The sequence below is a fragment of the Benincasa hispida genome, chromosome 8 (assembly GCF_009727055.1).
Source record: "Benincasa hispida cultivar B227 chromosome 8, ASM972705v1, whole genome shotgun sequence".
NCBI lineage: Eukaryota > Viridiplantae > Streptophyta > Magnoliopsida > Cucurbitales > Cucurbitaceae > Benincasa > Benincasa hispida.
In genome coordinates this window covers 35,302,011-35,314,515 of record NC_052356.1, presented here as the reverse complement: position 1 = coordinate 35,314,515, position 12,505 = coordinate 35,302,011, and the positions used below count along the sequence as shown (strand labels likewise).

Below are 12,505 nucleotides of genomic sequence, written 5' to 3'. Positions count from 1 at the left end.
AATTCGTCTAAAGTTGGCCAATGACGATTGTCGGAAAGCGGTCGTTGAAAAACAATGACCAGAAGTTTTCGGTGGCGGTCGACGGAAAACAGTCATCAAAAGTTGGCCAACTTGCCGAAAAGTGGTCGTCAGAAGTTAGCCAATGGCGATGCTGGAAAATGGTGATCGGAGTTTGGTGACAACGGTCACCGTAGGTTGGCCAACGACCATTGTCGAAAACGGTCATTAAAAATTGGTTGATGACGGAAACAGAAAACGGTTGTTGGAAGTTGGCTGACGACGGTGGTTGGAAAGCGGTCGTCAGAGGTTGGTCGACAGCGGTTGTCAAAAAAACGGTAGCCAAAAGTTGGCCGACGGCCGTCACCGGAGAATTTTAATAAATATCTAATTTTATTAATTTATTTTTAATAACTTTTAATAATTTTGGGCCGAAATTTCTTTTTATGTTTGTAGCAATATGGGTATTTCAAAATTTCAATAATGTGAGAAAAACGTTGGTGGTGATTCCTAGTCAATCAAAAAAAAAAAAAATCACTTGGTTAGTGACACTTCAAAAATCAATTTAAAGTGATTTTTTATTTTTCAAAAATAAATTTTATTTTCTCGTCAAACATAATTATTTTAGAGGAAAGTGATTTTGACAATGGAAAAAGTGATTTTAGCCATGTCAAAATCACTCCCAAACACACTCTTAGTCACCAACAAACTTAAAAACATACCTCATCCCATACGATACCATATGCCAAAGGATTTAGTCTCATCCTTATAAATAGATATGTATATCCAAGCCAGGCACAAGCTTCCTTCACATTCGTTACAGTACCCAGTGCAACCTCCGCATTCAAATTATCTTTCAAAGAACCAATAAACTGCAGAATAAAGAAAATTACAATTTTCATAAACATAGGTGTTACCGAATCTTAAAAATAATGAACCGTGTATAAGAACAAGGAATCATAAGTTGAAGAAAACTTTAATGAACAGATGAAGTTATAATTTAAATCATGCAAAGATAACAAGGCACTCCCCTACTAAACTCCAGCCTCCTTACGTCCATGGAAACCAAGCTTTTTAGTTTTTTAGGGTTCATTTCTTTTGGTCCATGTTTCAGCCTAAGCAGATGGAGAATGAATATAAAGCTTCTCTGAACAGAAGTCCGTACTCAGAAGTCTTTCTAACAAAGTACCATTCTTATAATGAAAGCATGAAAAAGGACAAAGGAGTCCTAATATCAAGTTCAATTTTTTAATTCATTGGAGAGATCCCCCTTTTGTAATTCCGTTTTATCAATAAAGTTGTTTTGTTTCCTATAAATATATATATATATATATACAGTCCTTATGTTGGTTGGACGGAGTTTTTTGTTATTCTTCCATACTATATATATATATAAACAACTGCTTTCATTGAGAAAAAATTGAAAGAATACAAGGACATACAAAAAATACCAACCCCACAAAAAGACCTAAAGAAAAGGAGAACCAGGCAAAATATTGGCTACAGAACAATTAAAAAAGTCTTTGAAATTGAAGCTTAACGAGAAACAAAACAAAATCAACTAAAAATAAATACATGTTCATTTATTTGCTTGGAAAAAAAAGAAAAGAACGTACTTCAAAGTCTTCAAAACTGAAAAATACCACACATACGTACCTGACTCTCTATGGGGAGCTGACTTGTAAGCAATCGCAAATAATGGGCAAGTTTATCGTGAGATGTAATTATGATGCCTTCACCACTTTTGTCAAACTGAGGTCTCCCAGCTCGTCCAAAAATCTGAGGGGTAAAAAGAAAAGTATGAGATGAAATAATGAGACGACTTAGGACATCTATACAATGAATGGAACAAGTAACTCTCACCTGCATGACATCAAGCATACCCAAATCTCGCCATCCACCAGCTTTTGGATCATACAGTTGGGTGCCCTATAAGTTGAAAGAAAGGTAATTATGAACTGAAAATTTTGCAGTGGAGATGGCAGACAACATTATTGCTACAAATAACAATGCCAAGGCAAGCAACGAGCAACAAATCATGGACCTACCTACTCATTAATAATTGATATACTGATAGGTATCCTTTATTTTCTAATAGATAACACTGTTGGAATTACAACGTATCAACTTGTGACAAATTCAAGAGGTACTTTCTCCCCAAACCTTTACAAACTGACTCATCACAAGACAGCATAACCCTCGGAAAACAGAAAATGAAGCATAAGGAGAAACACATAACCAACAAGTAAGTTGTAACTTTTCTCACAGGACAACCACTTGACTCTACTATACTTTGTTGATATCCAGGAGTGTCCGGACCAACTTACATGCACCTCAACTATTCTCACAGGACAACTGTTTAACTCTCATCTACTATATTTGGTTGCCAAGAAAGCTCAACAGGATATTCAATCCTAACTAGTTTCCCCATGCCCTTATTATTCCTTCTAATTCCCTATTCAAACTTTCAAATACAGATAACAACTAAAACTAAACATCATTCAAATACAGATAACCAACTAGAACTTAACCTCCCTATAAGCGTTTTGAACTAAATTCCCTTTTCTACCCATCTTGGAATAAACCTTCATGATTGGAGGTCTAAAATATACTTAACCACCTATTTTAAAAGGAAATAAAGTTTTTCATTGATATGAGTTCAAAGTTACAATAACCCGTGAAAGGAGAAATAGCAAAATAAGCAAAATAAGAATAGACAAACGATCCTAAATTACATTAAAAAGATAAAAGCATTCCAATTAAGATAAAGATCGGAGTGTCATGCTAAGACATAAAACCTATGCACTAGCACCCAAATTGTTAGGAATCAGAAACAATACAGTATCATAACTTGAACAACACTTTTACCTTTATAACAACCGTATGAGCAGGCAGATTTACACCCCATGCTAAGGTAGCTGTACAAACAAGAACCTAAAGCAAATAATCATTCAATCAGTCTATAATCCAAGGTACTCGGCATTAACCAGAAGTGTACGAGCTCAACCTTCAACAGTCCATCGGAGAAAAGCCTTTCAGTTAAACCTCTATCAGAGCGTAGCATTCCAGCATGATGTACACCAATCCCAAAATTAAAAAGTTCTACTAGATCTTTATTCCTGGATTTGATGACTTCTTTCTGAAATGCACAATTTTAAACAATAGGCCAAAAGAAGAAGTATTGGAAAAAAAAGTAGGCCAGGATCATAAGAAAATTATGAACATATTTCACATAGTTACCTTGATAATACCAAATTGTGGGTGTGCATCATTCTTAAATAGCTCGAGATCATCATACTTTCGACCAATTTCGACCTATTTAATGCAAAAATTATAATAATAAATAAATAAGGGAAAGGCAGTAGAAAGTGATATGTCCACTGTATGAAAGATCATCATACATTCTTGCCGTTTTAAGTTTCAGATGTTTGGTCTTCTGCGGTTAAATCCTCATTTGTTTTATTTTGTTTTGAGAAGTTTCAAAGAAAGTCAAGTCTTTCCAGTGAGAAGATTTCTTCAAAGTTGTTCAGATTTTGCCTACCCTTGGTGTTTTATGGTCTTTGCCACCTTCTCCATCCAAGATTTTGTTTAATTTGGTTATTTTCGAATAACTCTGTTTTTTCAGCTTTGTCATTGAGTCTTTTGTCAAATTTTCTTTGTATTGATTGTTTCTTTGTATCTTGGGCATTAGTCTCTTTTCATTGTTTCAATGAAAAATCCGTTTCCTTAAAAAAAAAAAAAGGAAAGGAATATTAATTATTTAATTATATAACATTCAATTTGATGAGATTAATCTATCACCCGTTGAAACCCAACTAAGAAACAAATTAAATAAAAACAATGGGAAAATGGAAAAATATTCTTCAACAAATAAAAAAAAACTAATTAATACGACTGATCATCAATTTGAGAAGGGAAAAAAAATGAAAATTCTAACTATATTTAGCCAAGAAGACAACTGATGATTATATCCGATTGGACTTGTTACATAAAGCACAACTACAAATTAGACAAAACCTACTTCAAGACTTGCACAACAAATTTTTCATAGAAGGAAAAACCTTCTCTAACAATAATGAAAGAATTAAATAATGCCGGTCTTCTTTCCTTTGTTTCTCTGAGTTCACTGAAATATCAACATCTTATTCCTCCAAACATGGGCAGGTTGAGTTGTTATCAGGATGGTGGTTTAAGGACAATGCTAGCATTTTGTGGAACAACAAAGCCATCATGTGGTCACTTTGGAAAGAAAGGAATAGGAGTTTGCTTTCAGATAAGTCCTCAATGAAATTGTAGAATTTACAGCTTCTTCGTGGAGTGCTATACACAATTCTTTTTGCAATACACAGCACTATATGATCATTTAGATTGGAGGTCTTTTGTTGTTAACTCTTCGATTTAGGCTTAGGGACCCCTCATCCCTAAAGCCTTTTTTTTTTTTATAGGAAGCAAGATAATGTATTCAAACAAGGCAAAAGAAGAATACAGCCTAAGGGCTTAGGGACCCCTCATCCCTAAGGCCTTTAGGCTGTGTTCGTCTCATTTTTTTGTTCCACTTTTCCTTTTTCTTAATGAATATATGGTGTTTTGTTTCCAATCGAGTATCAAGAAAACAAAGGATGTTGAAGGCAGCCAATATAATATTCTCATCCATAGAGGAAGATACTTCAGCGAGCAGCTCATGTAATTATCTCATCTAAAGGTGTCTCCTCAAAATAATCAATGCCAGCTCTGTTGATCTTGAGACTGCAAGTTTCCTTACATGTGAATAGAGTATTGTTAAGAGTCTACCCATTCCCAACTTAAATCCCTTAATCAAGTTCTCCTTGCCTCTTTCAAACTGAAAACTAAAGAAAGCCCCATAATTGTAATCTCTCCGAGAATTTTTTGAGGAAATTTCTCTCTTTAATGTGCAGTGGGTTCGGTGTAATTCTTTCAAGGAGAATATTATGTAGGTTTAAGTGGGGCCTTGTTTTAAAGCTTTTCCTCAGCTTCTTTGGGTAAATGTTCCTCTCTGAAATTTAGTTTGAAAGGAACGAAAGAATTTTTCAGAGCAAGGCCCTTCCTTGGTTAGAGCACTATGAGATTGCACGAGTCAAAGCTTCCTTTTGGTGTTCTTTATCCAAATTATTTGCAGACTACTCAATTTGAGACATTAGCTTAATTTGGATTGCGTTTATTCATTTGTAATCTTTTTAGATTGGCATGACGATGTTGTGGTCTAGTTTAGATCTTATTCTAGTATTGTTGAGATTTATGTCATCTTGTAATACACTTTTACTAGATTTCTCTTTTGGATTGTGATGAGGGCGTTATGGGTGTGTCAACCTAGTTGAGATATCCAGTGCGCTTGCTAATCTCTCGTCTTATTGGATCTATGCTTCCTTTATAGCTATACCACATGGTAATTCAAGCATTAGTCTCTTTTCATTTCATCAACGAAACGTGTTGTTTCCATTTCAAAAGAAAAAAATAAGTATTCGAAATAATTTTTTGCATCCACGACTTCAGACATATTTGATTAGATAATTTTCTCACTTGATCCCCTTTGGATATTAAGCCAATTCATGTTTGTTCCCATAGTGGAACCTAAATTTATTTTTCTATAAGAGCATAAGAATTTAATAATGGTTCAAATCAATCATTTGTTAAATAAATTGAATAAAACAAGAAGATTAAAGAAAAAGATTTCAGGTTAACTATAATGCATCAGCAATCACAGGGAGCCAAATTGATTCAAATTCCTTTCATAATCATTTAGAGCTCTCATAATAAAGAAAAATAACTATCATACATGGTGGTGATCTAATACTTGCTCCTCTGGTGCAAAAAAAAAAAAAAAACTCTTCTTGATGTGTGTATGAACTTTAAGCAAAGTACAGAACATACAGAAAATTGAACAGAATGGAAACAGTGTACCAGTTTCTCTGCTGTCTTTGCTGTGTCCTTTCGAGAATGAACAAACACCATTGCTTGATGCCCATGCTTTAATGAATCAACAACCTTACACCAAATGTGTTGAAACTGAAATGTTAAAAACAATCGAGTTCTTTTCCAAGGTAGAATCTGGCATAGATCCCAAATAAAGTAAATACCTTCTTATAGCATATTTCATTTAACAATTCATTGCGAGCTGCGAAGTTATGCTCGCTGATACCAATATATTGTTGTGCAAGAGGAACGGGACGGTAGCTAGAATCAAAGAAGAAAAGTCCTGTTCCTGGATTCACTCTAAGAAACTGTGCAACCTAGATTTAGATAGAGTGACTAATCAGTTAGCCAAAAGTAATGAGGTTCAAGATGGCCTAGTAAAAGATAATCATACAAAAGAATCTTTCAGAACATAGTGAAGGAAAACCTCTAAGTAATTAGGGAGGGTGGCTGAAAGGCCAACAATACGTATCATTGTTTGTGTTGACTCCACCTGTCAACATACAGAAAATTAACAGTCATGAACATGCCATATATTCCTTGGATTCTAAATATTTCAGAAATATATTGATCTAAATGGAAACGTGCCATGACAACTAATAGTAACATGGTATCTCAACTTATGTTCATTTCAATGATTCAGAAAAAAAAACACGTCCATTTCAAGCAGATAAAACACAATTTGTATTACAATAATTTACCTGACGAAGAGTTCGTGCAACTAGTGCCTCAATTACAGGCCCTCGGTCATCATTTAAAAGATGTACCTCATCAATAATTAAGAGTTTGACTAACATCGACAGCGACATGTCGCTGCTTTTGCGAGTAATGACATCCCATTTCTCAGGTGTTGTTACTATCATCTTGTATCAATTGAAAAGCAGAAACAACCTTAGTTACTTTTTACATTTTAACAACTGAGAAGATAATTAATGATGAATAATTTAAAGCAACCTGAGTTTCTTCAAGTTCATTCTTTGAAAGTTGCATGTCTCCAGTTAGTTCTCTTACAGTAACATTCAAGGGTGATAAACGATGACTAAAAGTAGATGTGACCTCTGCAGCCAATGCCTAGGATGTACAAGACCAGCCAAAAAAAGAAGCTGTCAAGCCAACACCCTCACCAGAAAATTAAAAAACGAATTGAAAGCCATTTACCTTCATAGGAGCAACATAAACTATTTTAAATTCATCTTTATGCAAATATCCATCTTTGAAGTGCTGTGAAATCTGTAACCCAAAACAAAACCGTAATTCATTCAATGCACGAGTTTAAGAAATATCTTTCTGGGCATAGCAGGGTGTTAATGTTACTCATATGATTCTCTAAATCTTGGTTGGAAAATGTACACAACCTGAAAGGACTAAAGTAACCCCAAAAGCATGAAAATATCATTCAAACCACCATCAGCATAAAATTATTCTAAGTAGCTGTATACCAGTTCAATTAGCTGCACAAGCAAGTAACAATAATAATAATTTATAAGCATACATCTTTTTTTTTTTTTTTTAAGAAGGGAAACAAGTGTCTACATTAATAAAATTGAATTAGACTAATGCTCAAAATACAAGAGAGATATATAAAGAGCATAAAGCATAAGGCCTATGAATCAAGAGGCGCACTTGGGCATCTCAACCAGGTTGACTCCCCCTTAGCACCCTCAACATATCCTACAAACTAATCTCAACATAAAATGAACCAACGCTAACTCCCAACCCTTACAAAGGAGGAACAAAGATACAAGGATAACAATGTCCAGGCAAAACCAATACAAAAACCACACAAAATCATAAACAGAGCAACCAAAATACAACTTAAACCGATACAAGAGGCAAACATTGCAAATATTGTGCTGGAAAAATAAACGCTCGCCAATTTAAACAAAAATCTTGAATGGTATAGCCTTCAAATTGCTTGAACAGTATGCACCACATAGAGGCATTCCTACGGTCAAATTATAAGCATACATCATATAACACATAGATGACAATATCACGGCAGTTGCAACTCCCCAACTCCTATCACCTCAATAAAGGCATATACCATGTCAGAGAGGCCTGTGCTACGGCCTATGGGCCTACGGGTGTTACTCCTCATAAATGAATTAATAACCAAAATATTATATCCAAAAAAGGAGGAAATCCTTTTTGGTACAAGCATCTAAGTACAAACCTCGTGGAGAATGGAGATCATGGCTATATTAGTTTTCCCAGCCCCTGTTGGAGCACAGACCTACAAAAGAAAATAATCATACAGCCTGAACAAGAAAGATAATACGTATAATATAGGTTTTCCACAAATAGAAAGGAAATAACTCACTAGTATATTCTCATTAGTGTTATAAACAGTGTCAAAAATGCGACTCTGTATACGATTTAAGTATTTGAATCCGCGAAAAGCAGCTTGAGCAAAATCATCCAACTCCTTTATTTCAATCTGATAGCAAATGAAAAATATATATATATACACTATAAGATGTGAGCAAATTTTAGAATAAACGCACAATCAAAAACTTAAAATGTGGTTGCTGAAACAAGTAAACCTAAAAGAAACATGAGTATATAAAGAATAGTCTAGTGCTCCATATTTTACAGTCCACAAAAATTTTCTCATACAATCTCATTTTTTAAATGCCTTCGATATATATATATATATATGACAGATCATAATGAATAATTTCTAAAGAACCATGAACTAGAATATAGGAACTTCAATTTCAGAAAAATATCTGGAAAGTTAATCATGGGAAAGTATTGCAATTAACTTTGTAAAGTGAACTCTGAAAATCTGACAATTGCATCTTAGCCATAATATGCTTGGTACGCCTTCCAATCCCATAATTACAGAAAAGTGACCCTAGTCATATGTCTTATAATTCTTAACTAAAAAAGACATTCAGAGATAAAGAAAACAAATAATAATAAAGACTTACCAGCTTTTCTCCAGGTTTCATTTGAGCTGCTGGGATTGGAGGGATAATTACCTCCTCATATCCCTTAAAATGCTTCCTTTGTGTTCCTTGAGGGAGGGCACTGACAGTAAGGGAGTTAGTGCCCTCACCAGATCCAATAAGATCGTCAAATGGATTTTTCCTTTGACTTGCTTGAACTAGAGAAGAAAAGCTTATAGCAGAAAAATCACTTTCTGAACCATATTCAGTTCCTCGTTTATTTTTCTTTTCTTCCTTACGTCGAAGCTTATCAATTTGCCTCTCTGATTCTGTTTGAACAGTAACCTTAAATTTCATAACAAAGTGCTTGATGAGAGATTTATCCGTCTGTCTGTGCATGTTCTGATTAACACCATTTTTATTCACCAAGGTCCAGATCATACCTGAGTTCCATAGCTAGGCATTCGTGATTGTGAGCTTGAATTTGTCTTTTCAGATTTTATTATTGTTAACCCATGATGAATATCATCAACAAGTTCCCTTCGGTGCTACAACGGGAAGGAAAAGGGAAAAAGAAGGTAAAAACATCAACCATGTCACTTTGATAAAGATTTTTTTTACTTAGAAAATTATTTTAAGAAAAAAAAATTATTGTCAGCAACTAAATATTGAAAACGTTAATTAGTCTTTTTTCATTATATCAATGAAAAGTTTTGTATCCTTTCAAAAAAAAGATATATTGAATACATTAATAATTATTGCACATTCAACCTTCAATTAGAAAATCTCTCACTTCACCCTCCACCCTCCTCCTACCCACCCCCAAAAGAAAGAACGAAAGAAAAAAGAGCAAATAAAGATTAGGGGCAGAAAATCTGAATGTCGTAAACACAACGAGGATTTTCAAAAAGTTTAAGTTCATATTCTTACAGAAATAAGATCTTGAACAAACTCAAATGCTCCATCACCAACAATATCCAATAGATCTGCAGCTATCTTCAGAATGAAAGAGAGAGAGGGAGTTCTTATGTTACAAAATAAGCAAGCTTTATGATAAAGATATTAAATATATATACATATATTTAGCTACCTCCTCGCCAGGTTTTTCTGAATGAAGGACTCGGCAAATGGCCATTGCAAGTTCATCAAGGGAAAGTTGTGAGGTACTTTTTCTTGTTATCTCGTCACACGCATCCCTCAACCAACTCAAATTTAACTTTCCTCTTTCAGTAGAGTGATCAAAGTTTATGGAATCATCAAGCATGTGTTGTCTGTCATCAAATGTAGGTGCAGTAATATCCTTGCCTGGTAAATCTGAATTTTCCAGAGACACATCCACCATAAACCTAGTAGGTTCTCTAAAAGCAAGATCAGCGCCAAACTCTACATCGGAGCCACCCTTGTTAACATGCTTCTCTGCCAGCAATGTAGTTGCATGATCCCTTGGCTGCAAGATAAATAGTTTCTGAGCTAGAGAAATAACTTTTTGCAGCCTAGCATCTGAAACTGTATTGCCAATAAGCTTTTGCAGTTCTTCCCTGCGTTTCAAAATCATAGAAGAAGTCAATATCTCAAAAACATGCTTTTTTCACAGTTACACTTTTAAGCTTTTAAATCTGATGGCTACGTGTTGGGCTGTGGTATTTGCAGTCTTCGATGGTAATTGCAACTTCTCAACGTGAAAAGGTACTATACCAAGTTTTAATCCGAGAAACCTTGATTCTTTTATGCAGTATTTTGAAATAAAAACAATTAAAAAAAATTAATAAACCATAAAGTAGCACTTGTGCTTTCAGGTATTGTCTTCAAGAAACAGAAATTGAATATTGCCATCCATATCATACATGTTTTTGGCAGTATAGTCAAGATCATTATCTTCTTTCTGCTCGCCAAAAAGGCAATAGATAGTCAGTGCTACCTCACCAAGCTCCTCGGATGGCACTTCTCTGTCCACCAACCCAACAACTCCCGCAATGAACTGCTTATAGGCTTGTCGAACTTCAAAGGATGCTGCTCCACCCATTTCCATCAAAGAGAGAACATCATGAGAAGTTAAACACTCTACAGATTCACAACCAAATTTGCACGAAGATGCTAAGTAACAATAATCTGTACCTTCATCCCATTGATACACTATCTTCCGTGCTAGCTCTGACTCGCCCGATGAAGCTACGGAACTAAATTGCATAACATGAGAAAGAATAAACAGTTTCATTACGTTCAGCTTGAGAACTAGCTCAATTTAGCACAAAGATTGATGAAGTGGAAAAACAAAAACATATTAGAATTTAAGCAGCTACGTATTCACAAATCATCCCTTCATTAGCTCAATCCGCTATAGGAACCAGGATCATTTTCCTTGCTATACTTATATTTTAATTCAATGCAAAAAACAGCTGAAACTCTGACACTCCTAAACCTGAATTCACGGAGAGACACAAATACGATAAATGAGGGGGAAAATGAATGGGCTAGCGTAGCGCACAGAACGCTGGAGTGAAGAAAGTATATTGGAATTTAAGAAGCTATGTATTCACAAATCGACCATTCATTAGCTCAATCCACTATAGAGTCCGTTTTGCCTTACGAAAAATTGTAATTCAGTCCTAATACAGCAAACTGAATTCATAAACAGATAAAATTCAATAAACGATAAATTTTGAATTGAGAGAGATGATACTGGGTCGGTTTGTGATTCTGAAGAAGGAGCTTGCGATGGAGATACGCCTGGTCGACATCGAATGGCTCCCTGAGGGAGCTGGTCAATCGAGGAATCTGAAACAACATTTTCAATACTTCATATCCAAAGAATGAATCGAAGAGAAAGAGGCAGGTACTGGTAGAGGAGGAAGACAATGCGACGGCACTAGCTTCTGGCTTGTGTACAAAGCCTCTCTCGCAATGGCGGGTAGACGTGGATCACTTCAATGATTCGGCCAACTTTTCGACTTGCACTAGACTACACGTCGGTAACTTTGGGCTGGAGTTGGGTCGGCCTGTTGATAATGCAAACGACATGTCGACTTATGCTAGCAGACTAGTGTCACGGTCATGCTTGTCTAGGGCCTGTTGCCCATGGCCGCATGCCCGATCCAACCCCTTCTAGCATACTTTCATATCTTGTATTGTATTAACTTAGTTAGCTTGCTTTCTTTACATTTTCATTGTAAGTGACCACTCGCCCTTTTGCATATGCAAGGGCGCCAGTTGGCTTTTTGTTCAGAATGCACTATATGAGGATAAGACTAACCATCACTTTTTCATACCCGGAGTAGTAAGCTGTTGTTGTTGCTTATTGCTTTATAGTCTACTATAATCTTTCTTTCTTTATTCACACTCACAAAAACTTCTTACGAAAACCTTTTCTCCAAACTCGTTTTCCCTAAAACGGGGGTGGAGGTTGCGAGAGGCACTCGGTGTGCCATCGGCAGTCCGTATTCGAGTTGGCTGACTTGTTCATGAGCGGGAACAAGTGTCGCACAATCGCTAAGAGAAGCTTCTGAAAGAGCGATTGTGACAGTTGGTATCAGAGCCAAGTCGGCTCACAGAGGGAAGATCAGTGATCATGTCGGCGACGAAAAACCTGAACAAGTCCCATGTGGACAGGTTGGTAGAGATGGAAGAGCAAATGCTCTACCTGAGAGAGGTCCCAGATAATGTTCGTTTCCTAGAGACTCGGCTACAAG

The 12,505-nt window shown here is 35.7% G+C and overlaps 1 protein-coding gene across 3 annotated transcripts in view; it reads right to left on the bottom strand.

Annotated features, from left to right (window-relative positions):
* Positions 1-11,765, bottom strand: part of LOC120082597 (DExH-box ATP-dependent RNA helicase DExH14) — a 35,465-nt gene extending 23,700 nt beyond the window's left edge. Inside the window, exons 1-21 of one of the 3 annotated variants that reach the window (XM_039037843.1) lie at positions 11,500-11,765; positions 10,935-10,996; positions 10,664-10,829; positions 9,910-10,357; positions 9,750-9,815; positions 9,263-9,367; positions 8,862-9,164; positions 8,249-8,365; positions 8,102-8,161; positions 7,087-7,158; positions 6,883-6,999; positions 6,630-6,791; positions 6,356-6,421; positions 6,093-6,245; positions 5,917-6,000; positions 3,238-3,312; positions 3,005-3,136; positions 2,866-2,931; positions 1,861-1,926; positions 1,654-1,776; positions 720-869 (exon numbers count right to left, since the gene is read on the bottom strand). In XM_039037843.1, the coding sequence (XP_038893771.1) occupies positions 720-869; positions 1,654-1,776; positions 1,861-1,926; positions 2,866-2,931; positions 3,005-3,136; positions 3,238-3,312; positions 5,917-6,000; positions 6,093-6,245; positions 6,356-6,421; positions 6,630-6,791; positions 6,883-6,999; positions 7,087-7,158; positions 8,102-8,161; positions 8,249-8,365; positions 8,862-9,164; positions 9,263-9,367; positions 9,750-9,815; positions 9,910-10,357; positions 10,664-10,829; positions 10,935-10,996; positions 11,500-11,606 (2,700 nt within the window). In that variant the 5' untranslated portion in view covers positions 11,607-11,765. The remainder of the gene's footprint in view (positions 1-719; positions 870-1,653; positions 1,777-1,860; positions 1,927-2,865; positions 2,932-3,004; positions 3,137-3,237; positions 3,313-5,916; positions 6,001-6,092; positions 6,246-6,355; positions 6,422-6,629; positions 6,792-6,882; positions 7,000-7,086; positions 7,159-8,101; positions 8,162-8,248; positions 8,366-8,861; positions 9,165-9,262; positions 9,368-9,749; positions 9,816-9,909; positions 10,358-10,663; positions 10,830-10,934; positions 10,997-11,499) is intronic. The other 2 variants (XM_039037842.1, XM_039037844.1) reach the window with 2 other exon arrangements.
* Between the last annotated feature and the right edge of the window lie 740 nt (positions 11,766-12,505).